Source organism: Myotis myotis, unplaced genomic scaffold (assembly GCF_014108235.1).
Source record: "Myotis myotis isolate mMyoMyo1 unplaced genomic scaffold, mMyoMyo1.p scaffold_m19_p_10, whole genome shotgun sequence".
Taxonomy (NCBI): Eukaryota; Metazoa; Chordata; class Mammalia; order Chiroptera; family Vespertilionidae; genus Myotis; species Myotis myotis.
The window spans coordinates 23,503,743-23,521,360 of NW_023416314.1; the positions used below are offsets into that span (position 1 = coordinate 23,503,743).

Sequence of the window (17,618 nt, forward strand, 5' to 3'; positions counted from 1 at the left end):
TAAAATTTTCTAATTATAAAATGAACTGGCAGTATTTGTCTGTGCCTCAGCAACCCAAGAATAACTTTAATTTTAGTAATAAATACTTGAAGTTTATGTACCATTTTTTCAAATAATTATTTTCTAGGCACAGTTCCTCACACATCGTAAGTGCTCAATAAGCAGTCTATAGAAGAAATGGATTGCCCACAATCCCAGATTGATAAGAGTGCTGTTTTAGTCATTCAGCGGTTGCCAACAGGTGGTCTGCGGAACACTGGTGGTCTGTGAGGTCCAAAAGGTTGGCGACCGCTGATTTAGATAATGATTCATAGTTGCATGTAATTATTTTGGGGGGGGGGGCACTGGTAGTGATAGACTTGCTGTCTCATGTTAAATAATATGTATTCTGCCCTACTTTGTTGCATATCTAGCTGTACTCTGTATTCATAGGTTTAAAGTCCAGGGGTGGGCAAACTTTTTGACTCGAGGGCCACAATGGGTTCTTAAACTGGACCGGAGGGCCAGAACAAAAGCATGGATGGAGTGTTTGTGTGAACTAATATAAATTCAAAGTAAACATCATTACATAAAAGGGTACGGTCTTTTTTTTTTTAGTTTTATTCATTTCAAACGGGCCGGATCCGGCCCGCGGACCGTAGTGTGCCCACGGCTGGTTTAGACAGTCAAGTTGATAAGATGGAATTATATGTGGTAATTTAAGTATTACTGGAATTCTTTCTATATCCAGTTTATTAGTTTTCCCATTAAAAATATTTAATCATTTTGTCCAACAAATATTTATTGGCAAATGCATAGTTTTTTGTCTTATTGCTTATAAGGCAACTTAAATTTTGTTAAACTTAAATATAATTTTTCCCCTACAGCTTGGACCAATCAGCCTTGTGTTTATAGGAATTATTTCTGTTCACTGTATGCACATTTTGGTGCGTTGCAGTCACTTTCTCTGTCAGAGGTAAATGTGGATTCATTAAGTCTATTTATTTTGAAGCTGTGTAATTATTTAAAGCAATAGATAGTCTTACATTTCTACACTGCTTTGCAACTAGCAGTTGTATTTCCTGTAATCTGTTATATAGACAAGTTTAAGATAATGAATTTGGAAAATGGTAGCATTTCATATGGTTGAATTCTGGTTAGTATATATTTACTTATTTTAAAATATAGCCTTGCTCTAGCCCATATTGTATAGTGGTTAGAGCAAAGGCCCACGCACCAAAGGCTTGTGGACCCGATTTCAAGGACATGTACCTGGGTTGTAGGTTCGATCCCCAGCCCTGGTTGGGGCTCTTGTGGGAGGCAACCAATCAATGTGTCTCTCTCACATCGTTGTTTCTCTTTCTTATGCTCTCTCTCCCCATCTCCTTCCCTTTTTCCTCCCCCTTCTCCTCCCCCCTCCCCTTCCTTCTTTCCCTTCCACTCTCTCTAATTATCAGTGGAAAAAATATCTTCGGGTGATGATTAACAAAAATGATAAAGTGAAATACAGCCTTATTGGCCTTAGCTGGGTAGCTCAGTTAGTTACAGTGTCATCCTGACACACCAAGGTTGCAGGTTCAATTTCCAGTCAGGGCACATACAAGAAGCAATCAATGAGTGCATAAATAAGTGGAACAACAAATTGATGCTTCTCTCTTTCTCTCTCTCAAAATAAATAAATATATTGCCCTATCAGTCGTAGAATGGTTTCTTTTATTTAGTGTAAATGAGAAAATCAGGAAAGATATATGGGGAAATGGAGGAAGCAGTACTGTTTTTAATTATAGTGTAATGATCTCCAATTTGTTAGTAATTCAGTTTGGGGTATAGTGACTTTAGTGTTCTTTGCTGATATGTGAATTGGTAGATAGTCCATAAAATAATGTTCTTTTTTCTTTATCTTTTATCATGAAATGCTTCTACTTTATAATGGACCACTTTTAAAAAATAAATATTGTCTATTCTAGTAAACTAAAATTCTTTGTTATTGTTGTTAGTCCTCACCCCAGGGTATTTTTCCATTGATTTTTTTTTATTTTTTAAAGAGATTGGAAGGTACGGGGAGAGACACACAGAGAGAAACATTGATGTGAAAGTGACATGTCTATTGCTTGTCTCCTGCACGTGCCCTAATGGGGCTGTGGATCGAGCCTACAACATGGCCCTTGACTGAGCCAAACTGGCTAGGAATAGTAAACTAATATTCTAATCTTTAACTCTTGTTGTTTTAAATGTTCTTAAAACTATGGGCAAGTCATTTATGATTTTTAAATAACAATGTATACTTGAAAGAAAAGTGGGAAAGAGGACTTGGGGAAATAATACCTACCTCATGGGGCTACTTTGAGGATTAAAGAAGATAGGTTATGTGAAAATATATTGTAAAGCCCTGTACAGATGTATTAAGTAATGCTATTCTAAGAATGCTTTAGTCATTAAAATTAATAATTTAAGCATGAACAATGTTTTTAGGTAATTGAAATATTTAAATCCGTGAAGCACAACTATTGTTATATGAATTCTACAAATATATAAACTTCAACAGTAATAAAACTAATATATTGGTAATAAGGACAGATAAAATTTTTAAATTTCATTAGACATACTTTATGCAGATCTTGAAATTTCAAAAAGAATGTCAGGGAATAGCCCTATAGTCATTAATTCCCATTTATTTGATGTCTTTTAGAGGGAAGGGTTTATGAACCTACTGGAATTTTTTTTTCCACATACATGTATGTCATTAAATTACAGGTTTAAAAAGTCAACATTAGGCTATAGTGACACTGTGAGCTTTGCTATGGAAGTAAGTCCTTGGAGTTGTCTTCAGAAGCAAGCAGCATGGGGACGGTAAGTGCTTGCTATATTATTAATATCTGGTTATTGAAATTACATTAATTTTAAGTACTTTAACCTATAAATGCTGTTAATTTATACATGAATAAAAGTATGATAAAGTTGGGGGAATAAACATAATCTTTAAAGTTAGACAGACTTGGGATCAGATCTCAACTCTACCATTTTTCAATTTTATGACCCTGGACAAATTATTTTGTTTTAGTTTTCTCACTATCAAATGAGTTTATAATAATACTTGCTTCACAAGCTTACTACAGTAGTTTAAATAATATTTATTTAAACTATAGTTTAAATAATATTAAATAATATTTATGAAGCACCTGGCAAACTTCTATACTAATAAAAGCATAATATGCTAATTAGACCAGACGTCCTTTCGGATTAAGATGGGGCTGCAAGGGAAGCCCAGGTCCCAGGTGCCAGAGGGAAGCCGGTGCTGGCAGCTGGGGGAAGGAAGGCCTACTCTTGCATGAATTTCATGCATCGGGCCTCTAGTATGATATAATCATGTTCAATCATTTTTCAAGGAAAAGAAAAAAGTTGTGATCTCATTATTTCAAAGAAAATTATGCTGTTTAGCTACATGCTTAGAAAACATCTGAAGTATGCATTTTAGGATATTCTTATCTTATTGGTTAAATATAACTCTATCATTGGTGGACATGGCTAATCAAAGTGAGATGAATACAGCCCTGGAAAAATAAGCATAGGTGTTCAACAAAATGCTGAGTGTGGTACAAATGATATGTGCAGTGAAAATTAAAAGAAGAGGCCTTGCAGCTGCCTGAGCAGAGGGTGGGGACGCAGCCTGCTGATCCTGTGGTGAAGTAATGCTGTAAGGGGCAAATTTGCATATTCCTCTATTAATAGATTAAATAGTGTTGTAAGGGCTAGAATGTCCTCTGAAGATTTCTACCCCTTGGCCAGATAACTCAGTTGGTTAGAGCATCTTCCCAAAACACCAAGAATGTGGGTTCAGTCCCAGGTCAGCACACATACAAGAATCAATCGAGAAACCAAGATGGCAGCATAGGTAAACACCGGAGATTGCTGCCTCGCACAACCACTTCAAAAATACAACTAAAAGACGGAACGGACATCACCCAGAACCATAGGAAGGCTGGCTGAGTGGAAATTCTACAACTAGAAGGAAAGAGAAAAGCATACCGAGACTCAGAGGAGGTGTGGTGCGGAAGTAAAATACTAAGGTGCGGAGGCGCATGCGGAGCGAACTGACGGCTGAGGGCACGGTTGTCTTTTTCAATCGGGAGGGAGTCTCAGGCTCTGAGCTCCAGTTCCGGGCGAGTCTCTGGGGACCCAGACTCAAACGGGAGAAGCAGGACTGTCTGGCATCGGTCGGAACTCGAGGGCAGCTTTCTCTCCGAGGTACTTGCAGCAATTGCTGGGACACTGAGAAGCAGAGCCTCTGAGGGCAGGACTGAGAGCAGCCATAACTGCTCGCTCCGCCCCCCCCCCCCCCCCGTTGATCCCCTGGGATCCGCCCCGCCCAAGCCTTGCACGCAGGCATTTGCTGGATAGCCTCAGGCAGAGGCTAGATTAGCACTTCCCTAGAGATCAGGACAGAAGTTCTCCCGCTGCAGACACAGCTGATTCTAACAACCAATTGGCCTGGAGGTCAAATCCCCCCCAGTGTTACCTACAACAGTCAAGTTTTAACTACAACAAGACTGTGCACAAAGACCACAGGGGGTGCACCAAGAAAGCATAAAAAATGCAGAGACAAAGAAACAGGACACAAATGACAGAAATGGAGGAAAGCAAACTACTAGATATAGAGTTCAAAACCACACTTTTAAGGTGCTTCAAGAACTGTCTAGAAGCCGCCGATAAATTTAGGAAGGCCCTCGAAAAGACTGGTGAGACCGCCGATAAATGTAGTGAGATCCTCAAGAAATCCAGTGAGACCCTCGATGTTGTGATAAAGGACCAACTAGAAATTAAGCATACACTGACTGCAATAAAGAATATTATACAGACTCCCAACAGCAGACCAGAGGATCGCAAGAATCAAGTCAAAGATTTGAAATACGAAGAAGCAAAAAACACCCAACTGGAAAAGCAAAATGAAAAAAGAATCCAAAAATATGAAGATAGTGTAAGGAGCCTCTGGGACAGCTTCAAGCATACCAACATCCAAATTATGGGGTTGCCAGAAGAAGAGAGAGAGCAAGATATTGAAAACCTATTTGAAGAAATAATGACGGAAAACTTCCCCTACCTGGTGAAAGAAATAGACTTACAAGTCCAGGAAGTGCAGAGAACCCCAAATCCAAAGAGGACCACACCAAGACACATCATAATTAAAATGCCAAGAGCAAAAGACAAAGAAAGATTCTTAAAAGCAGCAAGAGAAAGAAAGTCAGTTACCTACAAGGGAGTACCCATACGACTGTCAGCTGATTTCTCAACAGAAACTTTGCAGGCCAGAAGGGAGTGGCAAGAAATATTCAAAGTGATGAATGCCAAGAACCTACAACCAAGATTACTTTATCCAGCAAAGTTATCATTCAGAATTGAAGGTCAGATGAAGAGCTTCACAGATAAGAAAAAGCTAAAGGAGTTCATCACCACCAAACCAGTATTATATGAAATGCTGAAAGGTATCCTTTAAGAAGAGGAAGAAGAAGAAAAAGGTAAAGATACAAATTATGAACAACAAATACACATCTATCAACAAGTGAATCTAAAAATCAAGGGAATACATAATCTGATGAACAGAAAGAACTGGTGATTATAATAGAATCAGGGGCATAGAAAGGGAGTGGACTGACTATTCTTGGGGGGGAAAGGTGTGTGGAGGATGCGGGAAGAGACTGGACAAAAATCGTGCACCTATGGATGAGGACAGTGGGTTGGGAGTGAGGGCGGAGGGTGGGGTGAGAACTGGGAGGAGGGGAGTTGTGGGGGGAAAAAAGAGGAACAAATGTAATAATCTGAACAATAAAGATTTAATGAAAAAAAAAGAAAAATAGTGTTAATGGTTTATGGTTAAATGTGGCCTTTCTAGGGATTTTCAGGAATTTAGATGTATTTATGAGCTGCTGAGAGTTTTTGATATGCTGAGTAGGAAAAGGAAGAAAACAGTTTCAGGCCCTATGGATTTGCCCCAATAATTGTATCTTCTTCCTCCTGCTCCAGTCCAGAGGCGTCTGTGTCTGTTTTTTCTATCAAAAGAATGGCTTCACATAGAAGTGGTTGGAATGATTATTGGTGGGATACTAAAGTCAAAGATGAATGAAGAGACCTTAAGGGGAATACTTAAATTAATTCATCAGAGAGAAGAAACTTGAATTCATTTCAGGGTACCAAGAATACTTCCAAAAGAGGTACCTGAAGAACCACGGAGAACTGTAGAGATAGGGCCAGAATGAAGATCTAGGCAAGGGCTCTTTTAGTTTCAAATGGCAGAAGGAGGGTCTGTAGATTGGTAGACCAGATTATTTGACAGCTTGACAATGATGGTCACATGAGAGACTACAGTGAATTAGTAGGTGCATGCCATTGTAGTCACCTACTGTTCCCAGAACAAAACTGAGAATATTGCCTGGCCTAGTGGTTCAGTTGGTTGAGTGTTGTCCTGTACACCAAAAAGGTTGTGGGTTTGAATCCTGCTCAGGATACATACTTAAGTTGCCAGTTTGATCCCCAGTTGGGGCACATACAGGAGGCAACTGATTGATGTTTCTCTCCCACGTTGATGCCCCCCCCCCTTCCTCTCTCTCTAAAATCAATAAAAATATCCTCGGGTGAGGATGAAAAAGATTGAGAAATATGGGCTATATATTAACATGTAGACAAATTTGTGACTTGATCAACTGCCATACCCAAAGAATGCTAATTTGGTGATACCCCTTTCCCTTCCTCCTATGCTATTTTATGTAGCTGGAATTTTATAGATATCGCTTTAGAAAATAAGAACAGAGCTAAGCTATTGAAGAGGTCTCCGATGGCATGATTCGGGCCATGGCCTTAGTCCTCTCCTATTCCATATTATTAGTGATTTGATAGTAGAGAGTATGCTCATGATATTTGCAAATGACATGAAGCTGGGAGGCTTGGGAAATACACTGGGTTAATCTGAAAAATATCGTGAGAAGTAGAAGAGTTGTGCTTAATCTAAAAGAAGAAATGTTTTCATTAAATTATTTTATAAGTACTCACAAACTGTTGAATTTCAGAAATAAGTGATGGGAAAATTTTGGCCTTTTAACTTAATGAAACATTCTTTTGCTCAATAATAATTGTAGTGATATACTGATCATAACAGTATGCTTTTTGTAGAAAATAAATATTTTAATTTTTATTTTAAGGATGTGAAAAGAATATAGTCTATTATATGTTTTTAAGTAGTTTAAAAGAAAATATATATTGATATTTCAGCAGCTCTTATTAATACTCATTTGTGGGTTTGTCTTTTTAGGAGTGTGGTTGACTTTTTTCTGGTGATAACACAGCTGGGATTCTGTAGTGTTTATATTGTCTTCTTAGCTGAAAATGTGAAACAAGTAAGTATTTTTCTCCAGTTATTGAAATCATTTTCTTCCAATGCCATAATTATAGCATCATGTTTCCTCTGAGTAAGCCATGGCCAAATATGCAAATGTGTTTCTTTCATTAATTATGTTTCTTTGTAGATTTTTCTTTAGTTGGATTTCTGCTATTGCTGATCTTACTTTTCTTATCATTATATCAATAATGCTTGTTCGTTTGGATCAGAACAGGACATAATTTACTGAGTCTTAGCTACTCAAATTTTAGGTACACAGATGTTCGGGAGCATATTCTTTATGTTGATGCTTTATAAAGACATATATAAGGCTTTAGCCAGCGGCCTAAAGAGTGAAGTACAAAAGTGGACATTACTAAAATGCAACAATTATTGCCATGGTCTAAAAAGTTGCTATGTCCAGGAGTGTACAGTGTTCTTTAATTTTCTCCATATGTAAATATTTGCTTTAAGAGGAAGTGGTTTGCAGTCTTAATAGAGGCTGTTGATTTGAACAAATATGCAAAGCACTGAAATAAAAAAGCTCCTCTATCAAAACAGTGACAGAGCACATTTCTTTATGTGCTTTTACTGGTAGTTTGCCTTTATAATTCCTACATTACACCCTGCTCTTTCTTTATTTTAATTAATAGAGTTTATGATCCACATGTGTATGGTGCAATACTAGGCATTTTACATAGTAATATGTAGTACTTGTCTTCTAGGTATTTTAATGCAAAATTATAATGTGACTGTTTTCTAAAGAACCCGTATGTATCCATATAAGTATATCTGACTCATTTTTCTAAGTATAAAGAATACTTTATTTTTTATTTTATTTATTTATTTTTTTATTGCTTAAAGTATTACAAAGAGTATTACATATGTCTCCTTCTTTTTCCCCCCCTTGACATTCCCCCGGTCTCCCCTACCCCCCAGTGTCTTATGTCCATTGGTTATGCTTATATGCATGCATACAAGTCCTTCGGTTGATCTCTTACCCCCCCATCCCATCCCCCAACCCTCCCCAGCCTTCCCGCTGTAGATTGACAAAAAAAAAAAAGAGAAAAAAGAACTGATAAAATGTGTCATACAGTATAAGTAAGCAAGTCGGATGGAAGAGATTTACTTCATATACCAAATCATAATGAATCTTTCATTAACATTTTGAGCCCCCTACGTGCAGGAGGAACTGGGGAGGAACAGAATAATAAACAGTAAACCACCAAAAAAAGAGAATACTTTATTTTATATTTAGATCAAGGATTGGCAGACTTTTCTGTAAAAGGCCAGATAATAAGTATTTTCAGTGTTTCAGTGTTGCTGGCCATATGGCCTTTGTCTCAACTCAGCTGTAAACAACACTACATAAGCAAATAGATATGGCTGTATTTCAGTAAAATTGTATTTGCAAAAATAGGCTGGATTTGGTCTTTGGGCCATAGTTTGCTAAAGCCACTGGCTTAGATGTCTATTGTTGGAAAGGCTTATTGAATCAAACCCCCTTTTATAAAAGAGAGAATTGATGCTTTTATTAGCATTATTCATTGTAGATGATGTGCTTTTAATTTTGCAAGTAGTTAACTTCACAAGTTGCAATTTTCTAGGACTACTAACTCAGTTGAGAGGCTATTTATTGTCAAGAACTGATAAGATATCATCTTACCAATCATTTATGTAGAATACAATGGAAATGATGCTTTTCTAGGATTGTGCAACATGGTAGTATACTCTATCTTTTTTATTATCTCCTAAGAGAGCAACCAAAAAGGTTGATTTGAGTGTATGAATAATGCTAATGATGCCTTATAATTTTATATTTATAAGCTATGACATATCATTTAATCTTTATAACTACTCTGTAATGTAATGTAAATACTATGCTCATTTTATGAATGAGGAAACTGAGTCTTGCCATATGTGAGTAATGTGCCCTAAGTCATATAAATTAGGTTGAAATTTAAGTTTGACACAGCTGCCACCTAGTATATTCATTGCTCATCACTGGACAGAACACTGTCTGATTTTAGTTGTGTGTGTGTGTGTGTGTGTGTGTGTGTGTGTGACATAAAGAGTATATAAAGTACATAAAATGAATATCTGAAGCTTAGGATTGGTGACGTTCTCCTACAAAATACTATCAGTTGCTTCCAAAGGTAAATAGAAGAATTTAACTCATTTGCACGTGTGCTAGAACACCAGGTAGAAAAGTGATGCTCTGGGAGGTAAGAAGAATGCCTGTTATGGATAGAAAGATGAAAGGCCTTGTGAGAAATAAAGGGCAACATGGAAAAAGAAAGACATTGAGACTTGAGAAAAATGGAAAGGAATGATGAACATGTCACCTCGGCACAGCAGACAGATGGTCACTGAAACAGCAGCATCAGAGATTTCCACTCTCTCCAGAGGCGCTCTCACATCTGATAGCAGTCTCTGGTAGTTTGATCAAACTTTACCAACACACAGGTTGATCAGACCTTACCAATTACTATTACTGTTACAGTTAAAAACGGTAAGATTATTACCGCCTTAATCCACATAAAATTGCAAGTGTAGTATTTCATCAAACTAAAGAAGGGTTTAGATGTGTGAACCTCCTGCTCTGCAGCTGCCATATGGCTGTCTCATTACACCACCGTGGACAATTGGGAGGTGAAAAAGCCATAGTGCTCCCCATGATTTAGTCCATTGTGGTTATAGCTCCTCTTGGTTCTTACTCTAAGATACTCTAGAACATTTCAGAGAGATGAAATAGTATATATGGGCCTTATGAGAAATGAAGAGTTGGGAAGGGATATTAGATTTAAAAAAAAGATTTGGTATGGACTTTAGAGTCAAAAGATCTGAATTCAAATCCCTGCTCTCTCAGTTTTAACGCAGTCATTGGGTAAGATCCCCTTATCCCTACTCAAGTCTCAGTTTCCTTGTTTGTAAAATGGAAATAGTAATAACCCCCCCCCCCCCCCCCGGTTCCCTTATTGTGAGGTTCAGCTGACAAAAGGGTTGTGAAAGCCTTTGTAAACTGTCAAGCAGCATACAAATGTAGGGTATTATGGCTTTGATTTTGATTTTAGCTTTGCTAAAAAACATAACCTGCTTTGGAATTTTAACCATTAGATTACTGAATAATTGAAAAAAAAGTTAATAAGTAGTGATTTTTAGTCAATTTGAGCTCTAACTGGAAACAACTGAATTTAGTAATTTTATTTTATAATATTTATTTCAGTGTTTTGCATTTTGGTAAACATGTGAGATCATAGGAAGTCCTATTAGATAGCCAATCTCTGTCTCTAGAGGGCACCAAAGGACTCAAATGTTTACCTGAATCTTGCTCTAGGTATGTATCTACACTTTTATTTTATTTTTTAATCCTGAAAATTTTTATAATCATTGTTCTGCCAAAGAATACTAAATTATGAGATATTTGTGATAGAATTAATTTCAGATTCCCAAGCACCTCATGATTCAAAAAACCATTTTTAAAACTGGTTATGTAACTGCTTTTCTCTTGCCAGCTATCCTTGTTAGCACCTAACTTTGATCAACATCTAATCTGGTTATTGGAGTTACTTCTTTGATGCAAAAGTATTTGGCTCCAAATAATTTGACTACTGAGAAAATTGAGTCAACAAATAAAATATCTTCTTAAGAGCCAAATATTGTGATTACCAGTTTAGCTTCTATTTCAAATGATAGAAAATAAAATACAAAGTTTTGATGGCCACTTACAAGATTAATGTAAGCTATACATTTCTTAAATGGTGCATGGTGTAACCTGACAGTCCAGTATGAGTAAGAAATTGCCTATATAATTTAAAACTAGTAGATATATTCCCTGCAGTTGAAGATGATTTGTACATTTTTAGGTGTTTATTGTGGATTATTAAGTATAAAATTAAAGTTAACACTTGAATTGTTAATCACATGAGAATCTGTTCTGAACTTCTGATTTGTTGGCCTGTTAATACTTAATCTATGTAGAGAGAGAGATGTTGGAGGGGAAGCCAGGTGGCTACTTGGGCAGGGTGGCAGTATTTTATCAGGTCAACATGTAGCTCTTACAAGCTAGATTCTGGAGTCTCAAGCCTAGGTTTGAATTCTCCAACCAACACTTACTGACTTGAAATTATGTAAGCTTTTTTTTACCCTCCATAAACCTCAGTTTCTTCAACTATAAATTGAAATTAATACTACCACCCACCTCAGAGAGCTGTTTTGAGAATTAAATGAGATGCTGTATAGATACATAGAAAGTACTCTATTAAAAATACTTGCTCTTCGCCCTAGCAGGCTTGGCTCAGTGGATAGAGCCTGAGGACTGATGGGTCCCAGGTTCGATTCTGGCCAACGGCATATGCCTGGGTTGCAGGCTCCATCTCCAGTAGGGGGTGTGCAGGAGGCAGCCGATCAATGATTCGCTCTCATCATTGATGTTTCTCTCTTTCTCCTTCTCCCTTCCTCTCTAAAATCAATATTATTTATAAATATATTTAAAAAATAAATAAATAAATAAAAAATACTTGCTATTTATTAGTATAGTATCTGGTTCTTGAAATTTTATGTATTCAGAAACTTGATAAGTTATGCTCAAAAGAGGGTACAGTGTTGGGGGCAAATAGATTTTCACTGGTATTTAAATTATGGTAAGATCAGTCTCTGCTGTGTATTATTTAAATTGTTTTTAAAGTGTTCTGTCATTTCATTACTATATTAGTGAGTTGGGTTATGTGATTAATTGAATCTGAGACACATTTTAATACATGGATTCTATAAATCATTGTATCTCTTTTGAAAACTGAATATTAGTTTATAAAAGTGGCTGAATAAATTTTAAGGTAAAGTTGACTTATCTTAAAGAAGGTTTTTTTCTTTGACAAAAATTTATCTACTGTCTAACATATGGCCATGAATGAATTTAGTGGATTCTTAATAAATACTTATGGATATGATGATCATGTAAAAACAATTGATTTTTACAACAGTTTTAAAGCTACTATGATTTCTAAATTTTATTTGGGCCACTGCACATTTCTAAGAGGCACTTGGAACTTTCTGCTGTGAAGAAAGCAAGCTGAGTAGCCTACCAGTGGCCGTTCTAGACAATAAGCCGCCTCTTCTGATGGTCTCAGACGCAGATTCAGCCTTTGCAGGATCATGAAGCATCATGGTTAGTCACAAAGCTTCAAAATGAGTTAGTAAATCCACCCTCCTCATTTTCTAGTCATTTTTCTGTTCACAGTATGGTAAAAATTATTTTGAAAGAAGAGTGTCCTATTTTAATATCCTTAAATTTAATATATTTATTTCTGGGAAACTAGAGCATCTTTTAAAATGTAAATATTGTAAAGGAATTTATCACTGAATGTATAGATCATAAGTTTCTTTTATGATTATAAGTTGATGGAAATTTTTTCCCACCCTCTTTCTTATTCTCTTAATAATCCTGTGTAGGTTCATGAAGGATTCCTGGAGAGTAAAGCGCTTGTTTTGAATAGCACCAATTCATCAAATCCATGTGAGAGAAGAAGTATTGACCTAAGGATATATATGCTTTGCTTTCTTCCATTTTTAATTCTCTTGGTCTTCATTCGTGAGCTGAAGAATCTGTTCATGCTCTCATTCCTTGCCAACATTTCCATGGCCGTCAGTCTTGTGATAATTTATCAATACGTTGTTAGGGTAAGTCTAACAAGTTTTCACTGTCATATGTTTCTTAACAAGTAAATTTTTTGTTTACTTTGGAGGTAAAAGTAGTGATGTGTGAAGACCCCTGCTTCACATGTGGCACATAGGAGATAATCAGAACAAGTTGCTTTCCTTTTAGAGCAGTGGTTCTCAACCTTCCTAATGCCACGACCCTTTAATACAGTTCCTCATGTTGTGGTGACACCCAAGCATAAAATTATTTTCGTTGCTACTTCATAACTGTAATTTTGCTACTGTTATGAATTGTAATGTAAATATCTGATATGCAGGATGTATTTTCATTGTTACAAATTGAACATAATTAAAGCATATGATTAATCAGAAAAACAATATGTAATTATGTATTCAAGTAGGGACTCAGTGCATGAATTCATGCACCTTAAAAGGAACTGTGGGCCGTGAGGCTGCGGTGGGCACAGGGGTGGGTCTCGGCCCATCCTCCGCACCCCCACCCAGCCCTCCGGCTGCGGCTCTTGGTCCCCTGTCTGCTGGCAGCCCTGCTCCTGCTGCTTCTGCTCCCACATGCTGATGGCGCTGGCCCACTTGCACCTGGGTGTGAGCAGCAGCTACTGCCCGAGCACCCCTCAGGAGCAGCGGGAGGTGAAGCCCTCAGGGGTGATCGGGGTGGCAGCTGCTGCTCACACCCACTGCTCACTCCCGCTGATGGCGCTGAGCAGTCAGGGCTGGTGCTAGGCACCAGCAGTAGGTGTGAGTGGTGGCTCCAGCGCCAGTAGCAGGTACGAGTGGAGCTGGCGCTGGCAGCAGGTGCGAGCACCGGGCAGGTCCGTGGCACATGGGAGCAAAGAATTTTCAGTAACCACCAGAGGCTTGCCTGGATGACAGCGACCGGCACCCCTCTTTGGTCTGGCACCCCCTCTCACCTGCTCCACATCCTGCCGCAGCCAATGCCCGCCATGTTCCGCGCACACCCCCTGATGGTCAGCGCACATCATAGCAACTGGTTGTTCAGTTGTTCAGTTGTTCCGCCTTTTGGTCTATTTGCATATTAGCCTTTTATTATATAGGATATGTGTTTTCCGATGGTCTTAGGCGACCTCTGTGAAAGGGTCATTCAACCCCCAAAGGGGTTGCGACCCACAGGTTGAGAACCACTGTTTTAGAGGATATTGCTGATTGCACCCATGTGTGACCTAGAGGTTTAAAGTACAGGCTTCATAGTTAGATCTGGTATTGAAGCTTGGTAACTGTGCTTCTGGGCTTTATGGTATGGCTTCCAAAGGTAGTAATACTCACCTATTAGAGTTGTGCGATTTAGGGTCACACCTTGGTACACTGCCTAAAAACTTGTTAGTGTTTTGTTTATTCCTTTAAGATTTGATTCAATCACAAGAGATGGGGTTATAGATGTAATTTTATAGTTTTCTTTCACTTCTGAGCCTTTATTTGCTGCTACCACTTCAGTCCACTGACACTGCATTAGTCTGTAACCTCTTTATTGGAACTGTGCAGTTAACCTCAACTGATTCCATCGTTCATAATCTGGGGATTCTTAACCCACTTCCCTTAAAAGAATGTATTCAAGGGATTCTGCAAATCCCTTGAAATTATTTGTAAGATTTAATGAGTTTCTCGCTGTATGTGTGTGCTTTCTCCTGGGCACCTATACAGCTTTCATCTCTCAGATGGGCCAAGGACTCAAGAAAGGTGGAGACTCTTTGTTCTTTCTTTCCTGACCCAATCCATCTTGCGTATTGCTGCCAAAGCAGTTATTCTGAAATCTCCCAATAGCAGTGATTATAGATTCTCTTATGATGGATGGATATTTCACCCTCCCCCGCCCCCCGAATTCCAAAACCTGTAGGCTCTTTCTTATAGCATGTACAAATGGAAGGGGACAGGCAGGAATATCTTAAGACTTCCTGGAGTTCATGATCCTTAGCTGAACGAGGAAGAGTTAGTGGAGCAGAAAAGGAAGTTCCTTAAATAGAAGGGGCAGTGTGAGCATTGAATAACAGTTTAATGTTATCAGATGATCCAAACACTTTAATACCCTTTTTATTCTGACTCTAGCTTATATTTTTAGTCATGTATCTCCATTAATCACACAATTCTACCTAAGTTTCAAATGTTCTAGACTTCTCTATTTCCCAAATTACCTGTGTGCTTTCACACTTCAATTTCTTAGGCCTTGAATTCCCCTTGCAATCAGATAAGGCAGAGAACACGGTTGGGACTAGGAGAGTAGGGACTAGGAGACTTGGAGTTGCTGGAAGAAGTGGCCATTGTGGAGCCAGAGATCTTGAACAAGATGTGCAGTTTGTAAGTTTTCAGATAGTGAGAGTCGGAACAAGGCTATGAGTCAGGACCAGGTAATCGCAGCCCGAGTCAAGGTATATGCACAAGTAATAAGCTTCATGTCAGCTGTCAGGTCAGAGACTAACACCCTGAAAATGGGGGACCCGGGCTAGGGAGCAGCACAGCATGATGAGGTAGAAAGTCAGAGTCTGGAGCCAGGTGTCTTAGAGACTGAGCCATGAAAATAGAGAAGGAATTTTGTTGATAACTGATTAAATGGCTCTCAGTCCCTGAGTATGCTTATATGTTTCCTGTTGTGGTAGGATCCATACCCAGTGTGAACAGCCTGGGATTTGCAGATGGAAACAGGTAATAAGGAGCATTTAGCTCAGATGGAATGTGTGGGCATGAGGAAAACAACTGTTTTGGCAGTGGAATCCTAACAGCTTGGCTACATTTAACAGAGGATGCTTCAAGTGCTTATTGAAAGAATTATTCATTTTTGTAATGCATATGGGGTGGGGCAAAAGTAGGTTTACATTTGTTCATATGGAAATAACACAATAATGAAATAATAATACAATAATAATATCTGTTTTGGGTACTCAAACTGTAAACCTACTTTTGCCACACCCTGTTCTTGCTGCTGTAAAGCTGGGAAGTGTGTGATTTTGCTCTTTCATTTAAAATTCTTTAAAGTAAGTACAGATGTAACGTGCCTTATTTTTTTCTTTCTTTCTCCAGAATATGCCAGATCCCCACAACCTTCCAATAGTGGCTGGTTGGAAAAAATACCCACTTTTTTTTGGTACTGCTGTATTTGCCTTTGAAGGCATAGGAGTGGTAAGGATTCAGTCTTTATTATTTTTTACAATATTAAATCAACTCAAAGATTTATGTAGTCTAGCTGCATTTAAAATGTATGTTTTTAATATTTCTATTTATTTCTAGAATATGATTTGCATTTCTTAGACATATCACTTAAACTCTAATTCTCTTTATCTTAATCTGTAACATGAGGACCTTATATTAGATGATTTTTAAAATTTTATTATGGAAAATTTCAAACATATACAAAATTTAGAGAATAGTATGATGAATTTTTATGTAAGCATAACCTAGTTTAAAAAACCATTAACTCATGGCCAGTTTTGTTTTATCTATATTCCATTTATTCTACCAAGCCTGGATTATATTCAAATCCCAAACATCATATTGTATAGACTAGATGACTTGAAGTGAATTGAAATTGTTATAGTGTTACTCTTTCATAAGAAGAGTCAAATTAGTCAAATCTAATATGAATAGATTTGTGCATATTATGTTTGTTTTGAAAAATAATGTCATTATAAGGGTAATTCCAAGAGATACAGGCATCCTGAGGATTTCAAGACCTTAAATAATTCCTTTCAAGATTCTTCCAGTTTTTTAAAAGCCTGGAATGTGTAGATTTGTGGAAAATAGACTATCGCTCTCTACTCCGTAGCTTATGTTTCATAGTCTGATGGTTTCTTATGGGAGCAAAACTACTTACAAACACCTGTTAATATGAACCACAGACAAAATAGATGTAAAAGACAATTTTACACCATTTCACGTGGGTTTCTGCTTTCTGAATTCTCCTATAGAGAATTCTCACAAGTTCTTGCAGCTCCACTTACCACCGTTACAGGCAGTTTCATTCAGATTTTCATGTCTGTCTTTACCTACTAAGCTTTCGTTAACTGTTGGATATTTACAGTTAAGTGTTTTTTGTGTTTTTTTCTGACATCTCAAATTCAACAACTCCAGATTTTGACACATACTTTCTTAAGCTTTACTTTTTCACTTCCCTATTTCTCTCATTTTACTTTCAATAGCTGAAGCTTGAAACATTGGAATAATTCTTTTCACTCTGTTACTGGTTTCCTCATTCCAGTCAGTAATTAAGGCATGTTGATTCTTCTTCCATGTTTCCCCAAATCTATTCAGTGAGACTTGACACAGAGGGAGGCTTCCTAAATGCTAATTCTTCCCCTCCCCCTTTTCTAGCTTCACTGGCACTATTCTTGCTGGTAGCCCCTTATTTCAGGCCTGAATTATGTCGAGAGCACCCAAGTTGTTCCCTGTCCTCTCTTCTGTTAACCAGTTAATATTTCCATATGGATCTGAAAAATGGAATATTAGAGTTATTATTGCACAGGGTTATTGTGAGGATAATGTGAGATGCTACATGCAAAGCCTTTAAAAAAATGTGTGGTACACTGTAAGCTCTCAGTAAATAATTACTATTATTGTTACTTAGTGTCTTTACAGTATGGTCAAATCATAT

General features: G+C 37.6%; 1 protein-coding gene across 2 annotated transcripts in view; it reads left to right on the forward strand.

The window, feature by feature from the left end:
• The window catches only part of SLC36A4 (solute carrier family 36 member 4), a 50,410-nt gene that overhangs the window by 7,841 nt on the left and 24,951 nt on the right, over positions 1–17,618 (forward strand). The window contains exons 4-8 of one of the 2 annotated variants that reach the window (XM_036324711.1): positions 867–955; positions 2,734–2,829; positions 7,280–7,364; positions 12,797–13,024; positions 16,052–16,150. In XM_036324711.1, coding sequence (XP_036180604.1) covers positions 867–955; positions 2,734–2,829; positions 7,280–7,364; positions 12,797–13,024; positions 16,052–16,150 — 597 coding nt within the window. The remainder of the gene's footprint in view (positions 1–866; positions 956–2,733; positions 2,830–7,279; positions 7,365–12,796; positions 13,025–16,051; positions 16,151–17,618) is intronic. The other variant, XM_036324712.1, reaches the window with a different exon arrangement.